The sequence below is a fragment of the Ammodytes marinus genome (assembly GCF_949987685.1).
Source record: "Ammodytes marinus genome assembly, chromosome: 2".
NCBI lineage: Eukaryota > Metazoa > Chordata > Actinopteri > Uranoscopiformes > Ammodytidae > Ammodytes > Ammodytes marinus.
The window spans coordinates 29,803,940-29,826,393 of NC_137231.1; the positions used below are offsets into that span (position 1 = coordinate 29,803,940).

Sequence of the window (22,454 nt, forward strand, 5' to 3'; positions counted from 1 at the left end):
AAGCGCTATATAAAACCTATCAATTATTATTATTATTAGTGTATACTGTATTTCTGTCATGTGACATGTGACCCAATAACCTTGAGCCAGAGTCAGTTGGACGGAGCAGAAATCAGCCGCGTCGCTCCGCTGCACAAAGAGACGAAGAAGAGAGAGGCTGATGTGTCGGTTGTTCTGCCGAGCGTGACTCTCACACAGCTACATTCCTCAACACAACCTTCCCAACGGGGGAGCTGTGACTAAACCCCCTCAGAGAGATGGAAACACAACACACATGTGTACCAAGCAACCTGCCGGGGAATCATCGTCAATGTCAACACAATCGTTTAGGATTTTTTTTAACCCTCTGCAAATTGGAATTCGTGTCAAAGGATGGATTTTTGTTTTCTTTCTTTCTTTCTTTCTTTCTTTCTTTCTTTCTTTCTTTCTTCCTTTCTTTCTTTCTTTCTTTCTTTCTTTCTTGCTTGCTTTTATTTTTATTTATTTACAAATTAACCTTATTTTTTTATTTTCTCTCCACAGTAGGGTTCTGGTAACAGCCTGTGGGTAAGTGACAAATTAAAAACCTCCCTGAATTAAGAAGACATTCATTGTTACAAAAATCCACAAAAGTGTGATGACTAGGACACTTCTGGTGTCTGGATAATAACCCTAAAAAACACAAGGAAGGAGGTTGGCATTCAGATAACAAAAAATGTGGTCTGGGAAATCAAGGTAAGCTGGGGCCAATGAGTAATGCTTCTGCCTCTCGAAAGTCTATTTTTGGAGCTATTTTGTACAAGTGACTCAACCTTATATGCTTGTTACATTGACAAAACAAAATCTACACAAAATGTCCTTTGGCTGAAGGCTCTTTAAAGTCGGTTTTCCATTTCTCTGAAAATGTGCTTCTTCTCCATAGCAACAGACTAGAGGTGAGGTGAATTAATAATCGTAGCCGGACAAACAGACAGAAAAAAACATGGTAACTTACTTAAAACTATGGTATCATTACAGTATCCAAGGGACTGCAGTGCTGAGTTATAATCAGGAGAATCAATCAATCAAAAAATGATTAGCAGATTAACTAAATATAAATAATGAATAATAATTTGTTGCGGACATACTACTCGTACCTCTGGAGCTCTCACCCCCTCCTTCCCTACCTTACTTCCACCCTCCACCCTCTTAACACAAACAATGTCTCGGTTGTAGATTTACAGAAGGGTCGCTGGCTGCACTATAACACCCGCCCCCTGAGCGGAGTCTTTAACCGAGACACTTAACCCCGGGAACAGCTCAGCCGATAAAGACAAAGAAGTTATTAGAAAAGCTTTTGCACCGCTGCAGTTCAATGCATGGACTACAGGGGGCGCAGTCTCCTCAATATGCTTCATCCATCTACCTGTCAGCTCACCTGTGACAGGAGGAAGTTTCTGTTGTAATCCTTTGCTGTGGAAACAGGCCCGGCCTTGGCCTGCTGTAAATGATTAAGCCTCTCACTAAAGCTGCACTGTTTACACCGCACAGGCTTGTCCCTATCAACGCAGTATTAAGGCGAGACACTGCAGGTGAATAGGGTAAAATGTTTGACCTATAGACATCATCATGACACTTTGCCAGTTGATTACTTACATTACAAAACGATTTTCAGAAGCAAACTGATAAAGTTTGGTAAAATAAACACCACAGTAACTTTTGGACCTTGTATTTCTACTAGTATAGAAGGTATCTTATAGAAGCAAAATAGCCAGAAATCTCCAAATTGACCAGTGCTTGAAAAAACAATGTTTTCATCTGCAGTGTGTCACCTTAAAGACACACACGCTACCAAAAAGCTTTCTGTATCAATGTCGGTGTACAGTCTCATAGAAACTGACATGTGCATTTAAACTAATTTCCTTCTCTGCAGGCACATTCCTACAGTATAAGCCCAGCCTGTTTGAAAGTCACACACACACACACACACACACACACACACACACACACACACACACACACACACACACACACACACACACACACACACACACACACACACACACACACACACACACACACACACACACACACACACACACACACACACACACACACACACACACACACACACACACACACACACACACACACACACACACACACACAGCCTCTGAAATTCCAACAATCTTACAAACACCTGACCTGTGGCACTTGGTGGAAATGAGGAACAGATCAATTACACGCTGCAGCTCAAGATTCAAGGAGAGATTGTTGAGGTAGAAAATACCAGAGCAGTAACTGAGAGCCCGCTGTCTTAATAAGAAAATGCATTTCAAGAAAATAATTTGTAAAAATCAATTAGTGCTAGAGGTTAAACAGGAACCAAGTTGTTCTAGCCGGAAGGGAAAAAGTTTTTGACTAGAAGCCATACATACAACCATAGCAACGTGTTGCTGCAGTTAGCTTAGGGTTGTGTATATTGCATTTAGAGTGTAATTGAGGTAAACAGCGCTTTTCCCTGTTTTTTCACACACCCAAAGTGCTTTACATTTGTTTTGTACAAATTCACCCATTCATACACACATTCATACACATATAGCAGCAGCTACCAGGCAGGATGCAATGTTGGGTTCAGTGTCTTGCCCAGGGACACTTCAACTTGTGTCAGGGAGACAGGGGATCGAACCACCGACCCCGCAATCCAGTTGACGACCGCCCTACCTGCTTCGCAACAGCCTAACTATAGCCTACTAACTTTACCTAAGTACCTTATACAACCCCACTTCAAAGTACAGAACTATCCCTTGTTAGCTACTAATTGCTGCAAACTCAATCAACGTAATGAATTAGGATCCAGCCCTGTGCTTTAATGTCTTTTTGTGCATTGGCTGGTGCCTGTAGGTCTGATCACACAGATGAGAAGCAGAGTCTTACCAACGTGTCATCACTGCGCGCCACACTCATGTTGCTTCTGGACAGGAAGGAGCGGGACAGGCGGTTGCATAAGGAGATCAGTCGGACGGATTGCTGCAAAACAGAAGAATTTATGTTTAAAAAAACGCAAGTAAAACAAGTTCATCTGTTCAGGGGACCATGAAGAAATTTCTCGGCCCTATTTAGATTCACTTCAGTTACTTTACTCTTAATTAATACTCAGTATTTGATACTTCTAGGTGACATTACTCAAAAGCTTTTCCTACTGTGCACTTGTGAGTTAGTTGATGAGGCGTACGGTAAAGGGTTAGTGCACAAACATCTGTAACTCTTATATTTAAATTAAAAATTAAATTCAGAATGTCTTTATTCGTCCCTGAAGGGGCACATTTCAAAACACAAACAGACGATTGCGTAGGAAAAGAGCTGAAATCCTAAACGGTTAATGTGACGACCTTTCCCTTCCATTTAAAAAAAATTGTTCTGTATAAGTTTATGAAACCGATTTATGTGTTTTGTCAATCATTGTGGAGCTGACAGCAGCTTATAAGTGCTTTGTCCTTCGGAAAAACTGATGTAAAACTGCAAATAAGGTCAGTTACAAATATATTTATTCGTACACCTTAAAAAAGGAAAACAGCCTTACATATTTCATTACACTAGGTCTTGAGTAAGACTTGTTAAACAAGATTTGTTAGGTGTTTTTCGGCTTTAAATCAGTAGAATTTGGCCTCGATTACAGCGCCATATCTTCTGCTTTGTCATGTTTTGGCATCAGCTTAATATGTGGAAATAAATAAACTATAAAAAGTAAAATGACGGTTTTACTGCAAAAGCCAGAAGCTGCCAGTGTGTGAGTCTTAGTGGCTAACCGAGCAGAAGACAGAGACATGGCATGACAGCACCGCAAAAACCAGCTCGCATAAGCAGTCCCCTGCATTACTATCAGGCCTGGAGCGCTGCTGGGTCAGCCGTGACGAACCAAAACAGACAAGGGGACGACCACTGGCTGTAACTGTGATGGGTTATGGTGAGCTGGCAGTGAATCGTGGTGACATCAAAAGTAGTTTTTGGTTTGGTGGAAGCTGCCAAAGTGCAGTGATGAGATTAAATTTGGTTGTAACTTGTAGTAACTTGTCCTTTCTGAAGCTTGGGTTTAGGTGTGTAAAAATAAGAGGAATAAGTTGTATATTGGTTTGATTAAGTATGCTATGTATTTCTTTACTTAACATTAAAGAAATGCAAATGCACTAAATAAATATATAAGTCAGTTTAACAGTAGTGCACTTACTTTCCATTTTCTTCGCGCTGCAAACTTCTTGAACTTTTCCATGTTGACGGCCGACTCCTTTCTGCTCAGCGCTTGTTGAGTGTCTTTGGGCTGTTATCACAAAACACAAGAGATGTATTAATGGAAAAAAAGCCGGTGAGGATTTTCTTTGGCGAGATACATTTGGTACAGAATCAATAAACTGAGGGCTTGGCAACATTTATCTTACAAAACCAATCCATTAAATCTACTACTCCCACAACATAAAACTCAAACTTTTTTTTATATTTAACAGTACAAATGTTTTAAATTAAATACAAATGCTTTCAGTCCAACCTTGATCCATGGATGCAGGAGGCTGTCCTGAATCGTCATTCTCTTTCTGTGAATAGAAAATGTACGATATTTAAAAAACCATAACAATATTTCATCTGAAATTCAATTAAAGCAACTGAACAGAAACTGTTGTGGTTGAAAGTAAAGCCACTTCTTCAACTCATATTTATAAGTGTTGTAAACTAACAATGAAAACAACATAGTCATTGTTTTGAAGGAGTTTCAGCATGTCAAACGTGAACCAACAAAACCGTTAGAGAAACATCACTTCCTCCAGTTTCTGTGTGTTCACTACCACATCCCTGTTTCTAACTGACTCTGCGTTCCAATACCCATACTATTTAGTATGCCAGAAAAAGATTTAGGATGTCCCAATACATGCATGTCAATTGTAGTATGCTGAAAATACATAGTTGCCCCACTAACTCCAATAGCATTTTGGAGTATTCGTCTTTATTCTTGGCATTTCTTGACATAATGAAAAAAAAAATCTTCCTTATCTGATTTTCTTTTCTCTCATGTGGCCCTAAAACTCTTCTGTACTTTAGTATGTAGTGTAGTAAAAAGAAAGAGTATGTGATTTGGAACGCAGGGTGAGGCTACGCTGGTGCAGTCTAGTGTCATGGTTAGACATTATTAAACAGTAATCTACTGTACTGTCTTCTTTGAGGGGAATCTTCATTAATCTTGGTGCCAGCCGAGCGACTCCATGTCTGCTCACAATGTAGATCAATTAAGAGCCGTTCCATTTTGATGCACTCAGTCGGGAAGTTCTAAAAGCTCCATTAGTTATATGTTTATTAAGTCACGTATCTTCTTTCGGACCCTACCTACCTACCCACCCATTTATTTATTTTTTAAACATGACTTTTCTTCCTCTATCCTGTATAAATGAAATTATCTCCACAGCTATGATTATTTACATTGCTCTAAAGACACAGGAGAAGTAAAGAGAATTTTGATGACAAGTACTGTGACGCTGCAGCCATTCAGTTGTTGCTAGAGCAACTTGGTATTGAGGGATAGATGTTTACCTGTGTAGGTACCTTAACATCTGTAGTGACACGTTTTATTTGGGCCTACACATTACATTTTATAAAAATAAATATATAAATTGAAACACTTAAATGATCCATGTCTATTAAAGCCACTACGAGTAAGTCGGCACGTTGGCGACACCTTTGAACAAAAGCGGTAGTATTATTACGACGCCAGCTGTCGTGAAGCTGTTTTCTAGCTCGTGCAGGCAGCGTGCAGGGCGTGCAGATTCAAATAATCAGGAAGCAATATGGTGCGTGTCCGTGTGTTGAAAGCAAAGTGTGAGGGCACCAGACTCTTTTCGGCTCCGTGAGTCTATGGGTGACACAGCATCAACTAATGCCAGTAAGTGCTAAACACACCTGTTGAGTTGATGCATTGTCACCTCTCACGGAGCTGAACGAGTCCGTGTCCCCACACAAAGCGAATGAACGAGAGATGGCAGTTAGTTAGTATCACGATGAGGTAATGTGTTTATGTTGTAAATAATGACTATTTCAGATGAATAATGGTCATCTGATGATGCTGGTGAGGCAAAGTAAACTTTGTTTTAGTAGGCTACCGCTCATTCATTTAGGAGTAAACACTGCAGTCCATGCTGCAGTCTAGGTTCGCTGCGTGAAATTGTGTATACGTTGCTTGGCAACGCCCTCCCGCCCGACTATCACTCTCCCTTTTCGCTTTTCTTCATTGCATTTTCTTTTTTATCTTTAATGGTTCAGCCCCGTTATCAGTCATTATGACGTCAAACAACTGTCTCAAACAAGGCTCCCGCTCCCCTTCCCTCACCTGGAGGGATAGGCTTCTCAAATCGCGTAACTGCGCCACACTGAAATCTGTGACCAATACGGATATGTGACCATAGAGCATGCACGCGTGAACCGAAAATCGGACTGGGTGTACGACCAGATCAAATGCAGTAATAAAAACTATATAAAAACGTCTTTCTTTGCACTGATGGTCTCGTTTGCTGTTAAAGGTAATTTATGATTATGAGAGGAAACATGAGGCTGTTTAAAAGATATTTAAAAGTTACTCGTTGCCGCTTTAATGTAGGTTTTTTTCTTTCAAGACCTTCATTTTTTGATGATTTGTATTCTTCTTTCTAGGATTTCTATAACGCGGGGGGACACCCTGCGATTTCACGCTTTTGTTAAACATCTACATTTCGGGAAAAAATCAATGTCTGAAGCAGATATTTAAACAGTCCTGTCTGATTATCAGATAGAGGAATCACACATACTTTGGGTCTTTGATAAGGAGCCTTGTGATGAAGTCTTTGGCCAGGATGCTGGTGCTGCTGAAGAACTCATCGTCAAACGTGTAGTCGACGGCCGACACGTTGGCCAGAGTCTCCTGCTTGTTGTCGCCCAGGAACGGAGACGCTCCACTCAGCCTGTAGCGTGGGACAGAGGTGGACACAATGGAGATAATGGCAAAATGAAAATGGGGGGGGGGGGCACTTAAAAATTTACCAAGATCATTTGAATTTGACGAGATATATTATTGGCTGCATGTTGAGATCCACATTTATGCTTCAATCTTCTCGACTTGCGAACCTCCAATCTAATAGACTTTAACAACAGCAATACTCTCTCATCACGACTTGCAATCACGTCGTCAATGCAAAACACAAATTCTCGCGCCTACTACTGATAAGCTTTGGCCTTTTGAAACCAAACTGAGACCTTACTACTTGAGATGGGAGAGAAGTGAACAAGAAGGTTGGAAATGTACACATCGACTGCTGTCCTACAAGGAAACAATGAAGATGATACAGTTTTGAAAATATAAACACACCTAAAAATACCCCAAAAATCTACTAATCGTTTGAATTGGACGAATTTCTGTTTAGCTTCAATCAACTTCCGAACATCCAATCCAATCAACTTTAACAACAGAAATACTCTCATCATGACGTGTCCCGGTGCGACTTGCAAACACATTGTCAATGCAAAACACAAATTCTCGCGCCTACTACTGATAAGCTCTGGCCTTTTGAAACCAAAACTGGGACCTTACTACTTGTTTATGTCGCAAATGTGATAACGTAGCCGCGTAGCAACTGACCATGACTCATTAGTCAAGCTCTGCTATCAAATCAACCTGAGGTATTAGGTGTGTTCGTCAAACACCATCACAAGGAGAGCCAGATGGAGACCACTCTATGTATCCGGTGAAAATGCGAGGGAATTTTTAATTACCTTGCGATTAACAAATGCATAAAAAAAAAGCTTTGAGGGGACAATGTGTTCACTAGCATGAAACGAAAAACAACACATCTTAATGGTTAAAAACAAGACGCAGTAGAGTGCACACGGTGGGCTGATCGGCCAGGCATGTTGTTGATGAGGTCTGTAAGCTCTCGGGCACTTAAACCAAACAGCCTTTTCCCTTCTCCACGGAAAGCTCTCCAGCTCGTCAGCACCAGACGCTAATTACCGCGCCAGCTGGGACAGACATGGAGGTGGTGCAGGTCAAGTTCAGGTTGTTGTAGGAAATGTAGGAATTTTATTGACTGTACAAGGTGCAGCTGCTCCACCACAAACAATTCATTAAGGCGATTATTCAAGAAGTGTGAAAAGGCAGTGAAATCAGCGGGAAAGTGTTAAAGGTGTATTAAGCGATCCCGGAGAATGCAAATATCCAAGTGTTCATACACAGCCGAGGCTCTGTAAACGCCAACGGGGCATGTTGCTAGTTAGCTACAATGGGCCTTTTTTGTTTATCCTTTGTTTACGTACCCATTTACAGAGCCTAGGCAGTGTATCAATATCATATTTTCTGGGGATCGTGAGGAGATATTCACTGAGTTTGACAAAATGTTATTTGACAAAAAAAAGCCTTCTCAAGAATCACTAACTCCAGCTTTAAGTCAGGATTCTGTGGAAACGTTTTATACACAGTTTTCATACAGACGTAATGATGCAATATGTTCACATTTTTATACCAAAACAAACCTCTCTGTCTTTAACAACCTTAAAACCAGTATTACATCTTCTTCAGAGCAGAAAGTCACAGCAACACTCGCTGATTCATAACATATTCCCAAATAATTTTCTGTCTTTCAATCTCTCAAAAAAATCTAAACATTTATATTGTTTGCTACTATTGGGAGTTGCCTAATGGAACTTTGTGTGCAGCCTTCATGACACAGTAGCAATGGGGTCATCCAAAATAAACCCCATTAAGAGTGATGCCCCCAGAATGGTTTATTCAAATCATTCCCAGCCTTTCTTTCCCCTCACGTTGTTTTAGACAATAGCAGATGAACGGTAAGTGCACCTCACTGCTGATCGACTGTGTTAATAGGCAGTGAACGATCTATTTCAGACCTTTCCAGGCAGAGCTGTGACAGCTGTGGGTGGACAGCACGAACAGAGAGTGTGTGTGTATGGGTACAGTATGTATGTGTGCGTGCGTGGATAAATGTGTTCATGTTACGCAGAGACAAATTATGCATAATTTCAACAGCACTTACATATTACTTGTGTAATGTTTGCAGCTCGTTTAATACAATAATGACATATAATTTGTGTTTCACATTTACCTTTACTTGCCTGTATTTAGCTTGCTGTGTTTTGGTGGGAGCCGTCTATGTGTTTGTGTGGGCAAATGAACCTAATGTGCAGTTTTGTGTACAATTTTTTTTCGCAAGGCTTTATGTGTAGGTGTCTCGCTGAAGGACAGACTTGTGTGTGTGGGAGCTCAGAAAAACCTTTTAGCTTGGAATAACGAAAGGAGGACAGCGTCTTGGAGAGCTGACAGCAGTGGGTTTGTGGGCCGCCAAGGGCACAAACTTTTCTCTCGCTCTTGAATTAAACCGTGCTGACATGTCTGCAGACGGCTATACTGCAGGAACACTCACTACATGTACAATGGAAGCCCTTGGAAGGGGTTGAAGCGGGTTTGTTGTTTAAGATCAGTTATTCAAATTTTATTTTATTATCTTATGATGTAAATAGACGTACATGTGAATCATTTTAACACCATAAAATGTGTGTAGCTGCCTCTAAGGTATGGCTATAGCCGATTTACCAAATAGCATTCAAAGCTGGATTCTCTATATCTCACTTTTTCTCTGCTTCAAAGTTTGACATTACTATGATCAAGGAGAAGTCACTATATGTCTGATCAGCGATATAATTATCACTAGAACTAAAATGAAAAAAAAACACAACGTTCACAAAAACAGCTGAAGAGATATCACACTCAAATGCAGTGATAATATGACTGACGATCCTTGAAGCAGGCCGATGCATTATCCACGACAAACGTCCTACACTTCAGCGACTTTAACGACAGGAAGTTCAAAGGGCGGCCGGTAACCTCTTTATGTCTCCACACACATGTTTGCTTAGTGACGACGCCCCCGGGGTGATGTAACGAAATGTGTTCATAAAGGTGAAGGATGCGTTGCTTTTATACATATTTCACATTTCACATAATTATCCAACGTCACCGGTGGCATTTCAGATACTTACAGAATGTAGGTTATCACACCAACGCTCCTGAGGAGAGGCAGAGAGAAAGAAAAGAGAGATTTTTAATATCAGATGATTCATTTCATATCAAAACAGTGGTGCACTGAGCAGGAATATAACATAGACATTAAGGAAATACCTGCGTTCCCTCTTGTTTTTATTTATTTCTAGGTATCTATCTAAATTTGGTTCAATAAAATCATCACAGTTGAAATAATTTTTGTGTCAATTAATGGGACATGTAATGTATGATCTATTGTGAATTCCTTTTCCTCTATTTCTCCTGTTAAACATGCGATAAATATTTCTTAATTTCTGATTAAGATTTCTGATTTCTTATGACTTTATATGGACTTTATCTAATTTGTGCTGACCTGCGGATGCTATCTTGGTTGGTCTCCTTCCCCTCTTATATAGGAATAATGTAAAAGTAACCCTTAAAGCCACTATGAGTAACTTTGTCAGTTGGTGGCCCCTTTGGACAGAAGCGGTAGTATTTTTACGACGCCAGCTGTCATAAAGCTGTTTTCTAGCGTGTGCCGGCCGTGCGAGTGTCAAATGATTAGGACGCAATATAGTGCATGTCCGTGTGTTGAAAGTGTGAGGGCACCGGACTCTTTTTGAGTGGTTGGGTGACTCTGCATCAACTAATGCCAGTCAGTGCCACACACACCTGATTGCAATGAGTTGATGCAGGAGCTGAAAGATTCCGTGTCCTCACAGAAAGCGAATGAATGAGAAACGGTAGTTTCTATCGATCACGATGAGGTAATGTGTTTATGTTGTTGTAAATAATGACTATTTCAGATGAATAATGGTCATCTGATGATGGTGAAGCAAAGTAAACTTTGTTTTAGTACCGCTCATTCATTTAGGAGTAAACACTACAGTCTAGTTCGCTCCCGTGAGTGTGTAGACGTTGCTCTCCCTTTTAGCTTTTCTTGCATTTTCTTTTTTTTCTTTGATGGTTCAGCCCCGTTATCAGTCATTATGACGACAAATAACTGTCTCAAACAAGGCTCCCGCTCCCCTTACCTCACCTGGAGAGATAGGCTTCTCAAATCGCGTTGCTGCGCTACACTGAAATCTGCGACAAATACGAATATGTGACCATAGAGCCTGCATGCGCAAACCGAAAAACGGACTGGGTGTGCGTCCGACCAGACCAAATGCAATAATAAAAACGATATAAAAACGTATTTCTTTGCACTGATGGTCTCGTTTGCTGTTAAAGGTAATTTATGATTATCAGAGGAAACATGAGCATATGTTTAAAATATATTTAAATGTTACTCGAAGTGGCTTTAACATAAGATTGAACTACCAATCTTTTCTGTTTTCTAAAAAGTGTATTTCTGTTCTACTCTAAAGCCTAAAAAAATAAAAAATAAATAAGTGGTGCATATTTATCATGCAAAGCAGCTGTTCTTCGGAAATAAGGACAAATACAAACAGAATGCTGCATGTACATTATGCTGAGTGTAGAGCAGGTTGGGTTCACTCACCACATGTCTGCCTCTAGGCCCAAAGGTTCATAATTCACCACTTCTGGAGCTGGAACACAGATGGACAAAACAGGAGATTATATTATATAATATTCAGGTCAACACAAACTAACTTTACCTTCAATTGAATTAAGTTTACTCTGTAAATTCCTTTCCCGTTCTAATTATTTTGCTTATTTTCTTCTTGATGGGTTTTGTCAGAGCGTGTTATCATCACATTCAGTTGGGTTCACAGATTGCCTTGTTTCTTTAGAGGTGTTGTTTTATACGCCATTGTTTTTTTTTCAATCTATATCACACCTCCTAGAACTGTGATCATTTCTCTTCTTCCTTCCTCTTGTCAGATGAGAGAATCTTTCATTTCTAATTAAATGTAAACAAAAACTGGTTTGATATGTAGCAGGGATTATGTGGGAGAGAGGATACAGCCCACTTTCTGACAAACTGGAGTTAAAAGGAGTTTTATTTTAGTCATTTTACGTTTGATTCTAAGCAAATGTATGGCTGTTTACTTACAATAAAACGGATATTGATATCATCAAGTCACACTGACTCTAAAAATATATGTATCATGCCTTTGTGTTCATTATGTCTCAGAGAAGGATTCTGGCTATTAGAAATTGGGGGATTTTGATCTCACACACACACACACACACACACACACACACACACACACACACACACACACTCACTCCCAAGCCTTACTACTCTGACCCCCAAATCTAATAGGGCATGAAAGTTACATTTCTTTCAAATACTGTAACAAAAATGTGTGTGTGTGTGTGTGTGTGTGTGTGTGTGTGTGTGTGTGTGTATGTGTGTGTGAGACCCCTAACCCTCAGGATTCATACGTCTCATATACAGAAAACTAAGAAAATATAAATTTACAATTTAGGGCATGACAATTTACAGACTCGGTATAAATATTGAATGTGAAAAGCACAGATTTTAGTGGAAAAATGTCCCTACTTGTCACTTTTATACTTTTTTATTTTTTTTATACATAACATGACACTTTTTAAATCTGCAAGAGTCACTTTAAACCACAGCAGCCCTTAAGTAAACGTCCTCATAGCGCATTTCTATATAGATGTATAGATGCCATTTTATCAGTATGGGACTGATCCAATAAATCAATAAATAAACTGATGCCATAAATTTAGAGAGCATTTTTTAATAAACGTTTCAAATTTGTTGTACCCGATAAATTTCCCAACAGTTAAGCCTGTTTTCAAGCATTAGCCATCCAACACAAAATATATATTTTTTTTCTGCCACTTGATCTTTATTTAGAACATTTAACAGCTGCCTCCCTGCTGATCTGGACGCAGGCTCCGGTTTTGGCCTGTATTACACAGTACTACTGGTCTTGGGCACTGGGCTGGGATTGTTGGCCACCGCCCCGAGCAAAGGGGACTGTGAGGGGAGATGGGACAGAGCCACTAACATGTCCATCAGTGTGTGTGTGTGTGTGTGTGTGTGTGTGTGTGTGTGTGTGTGTGTGTGTGTGTGTGTGTGTGTTTGTGTGTGTTTGTGTGTGTGTGTGTTGGCAAATGGAAGTATTTTCTGATCATTTCCAGTCCATTATCAGGTCCCTATGGCACAGTTGGCACCTGCTGTCACAACACGCAAACCCTGGGAGGAAGCCAGGAAAACAGGGTGGTGCAGTGTGAGTGTGTGTGTGTGTGTGTGTGTGTGTGTGTGTGTGTGTGTGTGTGTGTGTGTGTGTGTGTGTGTGTGTGTGTGTGTGTGTGTTTCTGTGTGTACCCATAGCAGAGTGTATATTTGACCCAACTCATCCGAACACAAATGACTCTAGACACAGAGAAGATAATAGGAAATAATGAGACACACACAAAGAGATACTGACCAACAAACTCTGGAGTTCCAAAAATGTTTTTAAAATCGTTGCCAAAATCTATCTTGTGGGCCAGGCCAAAGTCAATGACCTTTATGCGCGGGTGAGGCACAGAGCGGTTCAGCAACATGATGTTCTCCGGCTGGAAAGACAGAAAGAAAGAAAGAGAGAGAGAGAGAGAGAGAGAGAGAGAGAGAGAGAGAGAGAGAGAGAGAGAGAGAGAGAGAGACAGAGACAGAGACAGAGACAGAGACCGAGAGAGAGTGAGAGACACAGTGAGAGACACAGAGAGAGAGTGAGAGAGACAGAGACAGACAGAGAGAGAGAGACAGAGAGTTAATACAGTTTGGAGTCTTTACTGACCCTGCTAACAACAGTCTATGATTATGATTTCAATGAGGAAATAAAAAGGAAACATTTTTATCAGTTTTGGACGCAAACTCTGTGTAAGCAAGGCAGCGAGCAGCAGCCTCAGACACAAAATCAGGAACAGGCTTTGGCAGGAAGCCGGCTCATCAGCTATGGAAATCCCATGCAAAACACCAGTTAAAAAGCCTCTCGAGGAAGTGCATGGGAGAAAGAAAAGCACGGCAGAGATGCGCTTTGAGCAAGTTACTATGGGCATTCCTAAGGACACAAGGCCTCTTTTAGACAGAGAACATCTTCCCTCCAAACCTCATCCTCTCAGCTTGACTAAGAGCCGGGTTTGAGGATTTAGAAAAAGACCCAAGAACAGATAGGCTGTGGGCTGCAGTGACTACAGGAGGCACTGGAAAAATACAGTTAAACCCCAACTTCAGCTTGTTGGTTTTTGTTTTCGACGCATGTTAACACTGATACGCTTTTGTTAGTGCAACAATGGAGGAGAGAGAATGCAAATGTGGGTTACAAACTCATTTAGTTCTCCCCTCTGCGTTGTTGGCTAAAAATGTTAGTATCAGTCTGCTCTGCCCAACATATCAAGCATAATACGTACACTTTTATTTCTGGTCTATATTACCGTCTAGAAAAATGAAAGTCATTTTCTGAAAACTGGCTTGATCACATTTAACACTGTGCAATACAAATGTAAGGTGCTTTTACTTCTAACCGTAGCGAATAGAGACACTGAACTTGCACCCATTAAAGTTGAATACTGAGGTACTTCAGGAAGTCTTTCAACAAATCAAATGAAGTCGCAGCCCCTGCTACCCAGTGAATAACAGTAGCTGTCATCCAACGCTGAGGCTGTAGTGGTTTGTGAAAGCTCCAGCATTGATCCCTAGGGTTTGCCCGGGCACAGAGGTTATTACTTCCTGCCAAAACCTGGAGGCCAAATGTCCTGAATTTAAAATTTAGTAGGATTTGTTTTGTAAGTGGACGAGTCGGCCCGTCTGTTTTTTTTGGGTGAGGGCGCCATATGTGCAGCCGCCAAGTGGACAACCGATCAATGGTATTGATTGAAATACACAGAGGTAGTGTTGCAAACCTTATGGTGTGTCTTTGCTGTTGGGCTTTGAGTACACTCGTGACCTTAACTCTTATTCTCTGGGGAGATTTAAACCACATTCACTCCATGATAAAAAAGTAGGGAATAAAAAAATAAGCCAAAACAATCATAGTGGCATAATTAGCCTCAGATACATTTAACTCTTAAAACACAGACAGACCCCAGGCTCCGTACCTCCAAGCACCAGGTGTTGACAATTTTAAAAACAACCCATACTATACAAGCAAAAAAAAAAACGCATCACGACACAATCGATCAGTATATAAAAAAATAAATAAAGTATGAATAGTATATAATAGGCACACAGCTTAGGTAAATAGAATGTCAATCTCAAACTTAAGGTGTAACGAGAGACGGTTTGGAGGTTTTACTCAAAAAAATGACTGAAACCTTAAATATGATACTGCCATTTCATTTTGTCTCTGGTGACTCATTTATTAATGAATGAATCAACTAATCAGTCAGGCAGTAACTAATAACCATCGTAGCCCCTGGCAGGTTGATGCCGGACACAGCTTAGGTAAATAGAATGTCATCAATGTGTGCATTACAAGCAATACACCCAAAATGAGCTTTTGGAATACATGGCTGACAGATTACACACTCATGAGCATAACTATTCTACTCTTGGGACATTTAAACCATATTCACTCCATGATATTAAAGGAGAGAATCCAAAAATAAACCGAAAAAAAAAATCATAGTCGTTATTAGCCTCAGATGCATTTCACTCTAAAAACACATACAAATAGAAACTAATTTAAAAAAAAAAAAGTTGCCAGATAACGTTGTCTGTGTTTAGCTGCTGCCTCGTATACCTTGAGGTCAAAGTGAGCGATGCGTTTGGAGTGCAGGTAGAAGACTCCATCCAGGATCTGCTTGAGGAACTGCGTGGCCTCCTCTTCACTCAGCGACTCCTTCTCTGCCAAGAAGTCAAACAGCTCACCGCCCGCAACGCTGCACAAGGACAGAAAAGACAATTAGAATTAGAAAAAAAAAATTATCCTCCAGAAGACAACCTTTATTAAATCAACCTTTTTTTTTTTTTTTTTTTTTTTTTAACCTTTATTTATACAGGTATATCCCATTGAGTCTGAAGACTCTTTTGCAAGGGAGACCTGTTCCCATTTACACGTTACCATTCACACACACATTCATACACCGATAGCAGGCTAACTATCAACATTCACACGAGGCAAGGTGGGTGAAGTGTCTTGCCCAAGGACACAACAACTATGACACAGGTGGCAGGATGGGGATCGAACCTCCAACCCTTTGATCATCGGCCGACCCACTCTACCAACTGAGCCACAGTCGCCCCAACCTCTAAAGACCAACATTGCTACAGTATTGTTTGACACTTTGTAAGTTGCAGTGGCAAATATATCATTCGACATTTATTTAAACTATCATCATTCATTTTAAAATATCATAAGAATCCAGACAGATTTTAGACTTTTAGAAATGACAGGTGCTTTGAACAAACTTCACAAAGTTTTACAATCAAAACAATCCAATCCAAAAATGATAAAGAACTTACTGGTGTCTTGGCATTTAGTAATAAGTCTCTACACTTCCTGGTTTATAAAATCGATTCGCGTAAAATGTTTTATTGCTATCTTCTGAGATTTTGAATCGTTTCATAATTTGCAATATTATTATATATTTTTATTTGATATATGTATTTTGCTGCGGCCGTTAATGTTGACTTGCATTAAAATACCATGCATTACAGGCTTCACATTAAAACAGACATAACATGAAGATAGATAAGACATGGACTTTAATGTGCGTCGCCTCTTAGCACACAGTGGACTGGAATAGGTCTTGAACTCCTCCTTTGAGCTGAATTGAGAAATCGATTTAAAATAAGAATCGAATAGTGGGATTCCAAAAGGACACCCCAATTAAAATGCATGGAGATCCCTCAGCTACAAATCCCTGCTTAGCAGAGCTGAGCCGATGTAATCTAATCATCCCTGTGCATTAGAGCGAGACCAATTTACACATCCCGCGAACATTTCATCCAGCGCTGTTTAAATAATGAAAAAAGCCTTCATTAAAATCTGCAAAGAGAAAGATATGAAAGAAATATATATATTCCCAGCTGTGTTTGAGCTCTTTATATTTTATTGGACTATTTAAAGTTTTCAATAAGTTTTTGAACCGTTATTTTCAAAATGAAGAGGAAGGCCTTGCAAGAATGATAATGGGGTAAAAATGACACTAACATGTTGAAATAAGTTTATAAAATATGAGTTTGAATTGTGATCAGTCGTTGCATTAAGAACATTTATTAATATTTCAAATGTGAATCAAAACTTTGCCTGAATGAATGAACATAATGACAGTACAAAAATAGTGAGATATTCTCGTTAAATCCCATCTAGATCCATGACAGTTAATAAACAATATTAACAAACACGTGACAATTTCTGTGTCGTTTTGGGGCATGCATTCATTTCCTTCATCATACATTTATTTTTTTATTTATTTTTTATTTTTTTCAGCTCATGTTAATCCATCTTTCGGTGTCACAGCTTCATCAGAATGTAAATGATATTGTTTCTTGTAAAATGCCCTTCATAAAGCCTGTTAATATCAGTATCAGAGCTTAACATCACCACCAGGACATTATCAAACACTGTATCTAATCTTAACGTGTTTTCAAATAGTAATATAAGTGATGGAGAGAGCAGAGACAGATGATTTATCACGGCTTGATAACGTGAATGACATGGACGAACAGCGAGGGGAAGTGTATCAGAGAAAAGCAGAAACAGATAACTGTAATTAGAAAGCAAATCCAGTTGCCTTCACTCAGCCCCCCACACACACACACACACACACACACACACACACACACACACACACACACACACACACACACACACACACACACACACACACACACACACACACACACACACACACACACACACACACACACACACACACACACACACACACACACACACACACACACACACACACACACACACACACACACACACACCTATTTGCCTTACAATATATGTATGGAATTAAATTGACTAAAAAAGTACTTTCATTTAATTAGCAAATTCTCCAAGAAAAAAATACCTCTTTCATTCAACCATTACTACCTATTCATCTTCCTGTATGGGATAAAATGTAACTCTTTTTCATGCTTTCTGGCACATAAATCAACCACCAGCCTTACTGTCTTCCTGTATTCTTCTGCAGGAACAGAAACCTACATATACACAAACACCACAGGCCGACACAACCCCTCCCTTCAGGGGGGAAACCCCAGAGCAGCTGCACAGCTGGGACCTACACCCATCCTCCCACAAAAACACACTCTCTATACCTCACATGTTTACTTCATCATCTGCCTCTGTGGGCTAACAGGGAAATGAACGTTAGATACACAGTTGGGGAGAACAAATGCTAAACTACAATGTATCACAGTAAATAGAAACATATTATTTGATTGAAAAAAGTATTAAAAAAAAGAGGAAGGACTAGAAACGTTTTTAATCTTTTATTTTTTTTTGTATAATTTTTACATGTTAGAAAATAATGTATAAATAAACAAACAGGGTGTAAACACACATCCGCAGATGTCAAAGAAGGTCTCTGCCCAAACATGTTTCCGTACGGGTCGGTCAATGTTTACCTCCCAGCGACAGCCGCTGTCACAGCCGTATTAACCCAGAGTGCAACGGGAGGAAGAGAGGATGTGGAGGACAAAGGGCCACAACATGACGCCAAATATTTTTAGCATCGACACACGTAACTTGTTGTTTTACCTGCTTTTGGCTGGAAATGCCTAAAATAAAGCAGTATGTCATGCTACCAGCTCTGATGCTAATTGTATGTAGAAACAGAAACAGTGTTCTACAATTACAATAGCCTGTGTACCATTGAAGTGCAACTGATTTGAAATTATTTACTTTTCAAAAGATTGTACATAAAACAGGAAAAAAAACTTAACCACATCCTTCTTTATTACATCAACCAGTAAAGACCAACACTGTTAGCGTTTGACACTTTGTAAGTTGTAGTGTCAAATATATCATTCGATATTTATTTAAACATCATAATATCATAAGAACCCAGACAGATTTTAGACTTTTAGAAATAACAGCTGCTTTGACAACTTCACAAACTCGAAGGCCTACAATCAAACAACCCAATCCAAAAAAGTATAAACTTCTTTGTGGTGTCTTGGCATTTAATAATAAGTCTTAAAACTACACACATCCCTGTTAATATTTAATCTGCTACCATAGCGACATGCCCACAGCCTGGCCAACCATAGGAAAAACATCTCTTCCTTTGAGTTCTGAGAGTGCTTGGCAATGTGAATAAGTTTGGTCTAATCCATTAACCAAAATCACCATGACACACTGGTGGGCAAACTAATTTAACTGCCATGTTTCCACAGACAGCAGAGCAGAAGCAACAATATCAGATTTAAAGATAACCATCTCCAAGCTTTCTAATAGATTTCTGCTATACTTTTACAAACCATGATACAAAATCAGCTCTTGTCTAAATGGGGCACAAACAACTTATTCAAGATCTACTTACAAAAACAAGAGTGTATTGAAAAAAGGTAGTAGGTCCTGTAACAAGATAACACTCTGTATTAGAATGTAACCTTGACACAGTTAAACAGTGCAGTGTGGAAGTGAGCTATATCACAGCAAACAGCTTGAATGTGTGAGATACAGTATGAACTGTGGAGGTGTTTAGACAGAGCCAGAGACAACATAGAGGATGGATGGATGCCAGTAGACTGGGAGAGATAATATAATCATTGATCAACCACTCACAAGCTGCTTCTACAGTCATTATAACCTAGAAGTATTTATCTAACTATAGGATGTGTGTGTGTGCGTGTGTGTGTGTGTGTGTGTGTGTGTGTGTGTGTGTGTGTGTTTGTGTTAATGTGGACCAAAGGGAGAGCAGTGCCAAGTGTGAAGTTGTTTGGATCAGCGGTTCTGAAGTAAAACTGTGGAAACTCAGTCAAGCAGACTGGACTTGGATGTGTGCTGTCATGGAACCAGTGCTTCGAGGGACCACAATAAAGGATAAGAGTGTGCCTGGCCTGCCACTACCTTAAATGCAGGAATAGACGTGCATCAAAATCTTAGCCACGGCATGGGCACGGTTAATTGCACATACTGTATCTGACCTGAAGACCTTATCAGAATGATTTGGATAATCAAATAACTCACAACATTTAATTAAAAGGGTTCAATAGCTCAGAGAAATAACACTTCCCTTTTTTTCTCTGTAATGCCTTGATTTAAAACAGGGGCCGTTTGGCATTCATTTTGAATGAAGTTTTAATTGAACCGGCACTCACTCCAATCACAAGTCCTCCGATACATTGTCTGTGTGTATTCTTGTGCACACAAAGTAGTGATACAAAGTTAAGTAGACCAAAGGAAATATTCTAATGGATGGATTCTCCACCTACATTGTATCCTTTGGTAGTCTTGGTGGCACAATGTAAATACATGTAAGGTTCATTGACCTTCTGACAATCAATCTCTAACAATCTATTTTCTGTTTCCCTTTTAACCAGTAATTTTAATTTTATTCAAATGTTTCATTTCTATTCATATTTTTCATTCGCTTTTCTAAAGTCTATTCTATACTTGATGTATTTTTAGGGGGCCAAGCCCGAGTAGGGCTGGGACCGCGTTTTGCAGAGCAACGCGGTTCCCAAGCCCTGCGGGGCAGGGAACCCTATTGATCTTGTAGGGATTATTAGGGGGCCAAGCCCGAGTAGGGCTGGGACCGCGTTTTGCAGAGCAACGCGGTTCCCAAGCCCTGCGGGGCAGGGAACCCTATTGTTCTTGTAGGGATTATTATTAGGGGGCCAAGCCCGAGTAGGGCTGGGACCGCGTTTTGCAGAGCAACGCGGTTCCCAAGCCCTGCGGGGCAGGGAACCCTATTGTTTTTGTTGGGCCTTTTATTATTATTCTTTGGACTTACGTAAAACTGGTGCTGCAGCCCAAACCGTAAAGGGTTGGGACATGCCACTTGCAGGGCTTATCCAGGTCCATGCCTGGTACGCAGACAAAAAAATTCAGACATGCCGGCCACTAGGTGGCGCTACAACAAAGGAAAAGGCGTTTTGGGCTATAACTTCCGCACCGAAAGTCCGACAGTCAAAAACTTTATATCCTCAGATGCCCACAAGTCAGCTGCATCTTTTGAGCTAGGCCACGCCCATTTGCGTATATATATATTTTTCGCTATATTGCAAAAACTGTGTCAGTTACCAAAACATACTCCTCCTACAGTTCTCGCCCGATTTGGACGAAACCAAAAGCATTATGCTCTACTGACTGCCACAAGCAAAAGTTGGTCAAATAATCTTTCTACGACCATCGGAAGACCAAACGGTAGCGCTTTAAAGATTTGCGAAAATCCCTTAAAAAAAAAAAAAAAAGGGATTTTCTTGAAACTCAAGGGAGACTATCATGGGGCATACCTGAGTCTATGGCAAAAATATGGGCAAGAAATTCCTATGTGGGCCGGACTTATTAAAAAAAATAGTTTTTCAATTTTTTTGCCTGTTTTCGCCATTTTCTAAGTCTTTCGGCGGGAAAATGGGAAAATTCAAAAAAGTGTCTTTACAATGGAGAGGATGACAATTTGATTTTGCTATAACTCCCCAACCGAACATCGCACATTCAAAAACTTGACATCCACTTGTTTGGTACATTGAGCTGCATCTTTCTATCTAACGTAGTTTTGCGAATGTCATCCATAGGGGGCGCCAAAACCACAAAAAGCAAAGAAAACGCGTTTGGGGCTATAACTCCCACACCGAACATCCCACAGTCAAACACTTTATATCCACAGATGCCCACAAGTCAGCTGCATCTTTCTACATAACACAGTTTTGCGAATGTCATCCATAGGGGGCACCAAAACCGCAAAAAGCAAAGAAAACGCGTTTGGGGCTATAACTCCCACACCGAACATCCCACATTCAAAAACTTTACATCCCCGGATTCCGTGAAGCGAGGGGCCGGCGCTGCGGACGACGACGCCCAATCCCGAGTCGCGTGGGAGGCTTGGCCCCCGTTCACAACTGCTTGCAGTTCTAGTTATTCCTATTCCTTACGTAAAAGTGGTGCTGCAGCCCAAACCGTAAAGGGTTGGGACATGCCACTTGCATCACTAGTTCAGACCCCCGGTCTCTCAGCATACAAAAAAATTCAGACATGCCGGCCACTAGGTGGCGCTACAACAAAGGAAAAGGCGTTTTGGGCTATAACTTCCGCACCGAAAGTCCGACAGTCAAAAACTTTACATCCACAGATGCCCACAAGTCAGCTGCATCTTTTGAGATAGGCCACGCCCATTTGCGATAGGATAAATTTTTTGCTACATCGCAAAAACGGTGTCAGTCACCAAAACATACTCCTCCTACAGTTTTCGCCCGATTTGGACGAAACCAAAAGCATTATGCTCTACTGACTCCCACGAGCAAAAGTTGGTCAAATAATTGTTCAACAACCATCGGAAGACCAAACGGTAGCGCTTTAAAGATTCGCGCAAATCCGTA

General features: G+C 40.3%; 1 protein-coding gene across 2 annotated transcripts in view; it reads right to left on the bottom strand.

Moving 5' to 3' along the window:
• The window catches only part of dapk1 (death-associated protein kinase 1), a 79,676-nt gene that overhangs the window by 23,814 nt on the left and 33,408 nt on the right, over positions 1 to 22,454 (bottom strand). For both annotated transcript variants that reach the window (XM_080038397.1, XM_080038398.1), the window contains exons 4-11: positions 15,694 to 15,832; positions 13,399 to 13,528; positions 11,529 to 11,577; positions 10,024 to 10,050; positions 6,783 to 6,935; positions 4,502 to 4,547; positions 4,187 to 4,276; positions 2,896 to 2,988 (exon numbers count right to left, since the gene is read on the bottom strand). In XM_080038397.1, coding sequence (XP_079894523.1) covers positions 2,896 to 2,988; positions 4,187 to 4,276; positions 4,502 to 4,547; positions 6,783 to 6,935; positions 10,024 to 10,050; positions 11,529 to 11,577; positions 13,399 to 13,528; positions 15,694 to 15,832 — 727 coding nt within the window. The remainder of the gene's footprint in view (positions 1 to 2,895; positions 2,989 to 4,186; positions 4,277 to 4,501; positions 4,548 to 6,782; positions 6,936 to 10,023; positions 10,051 to 11,528; positions 11,578 to 13,398; positions 13,529 to 15,693; positions 15,833 to 22,454) is intronic.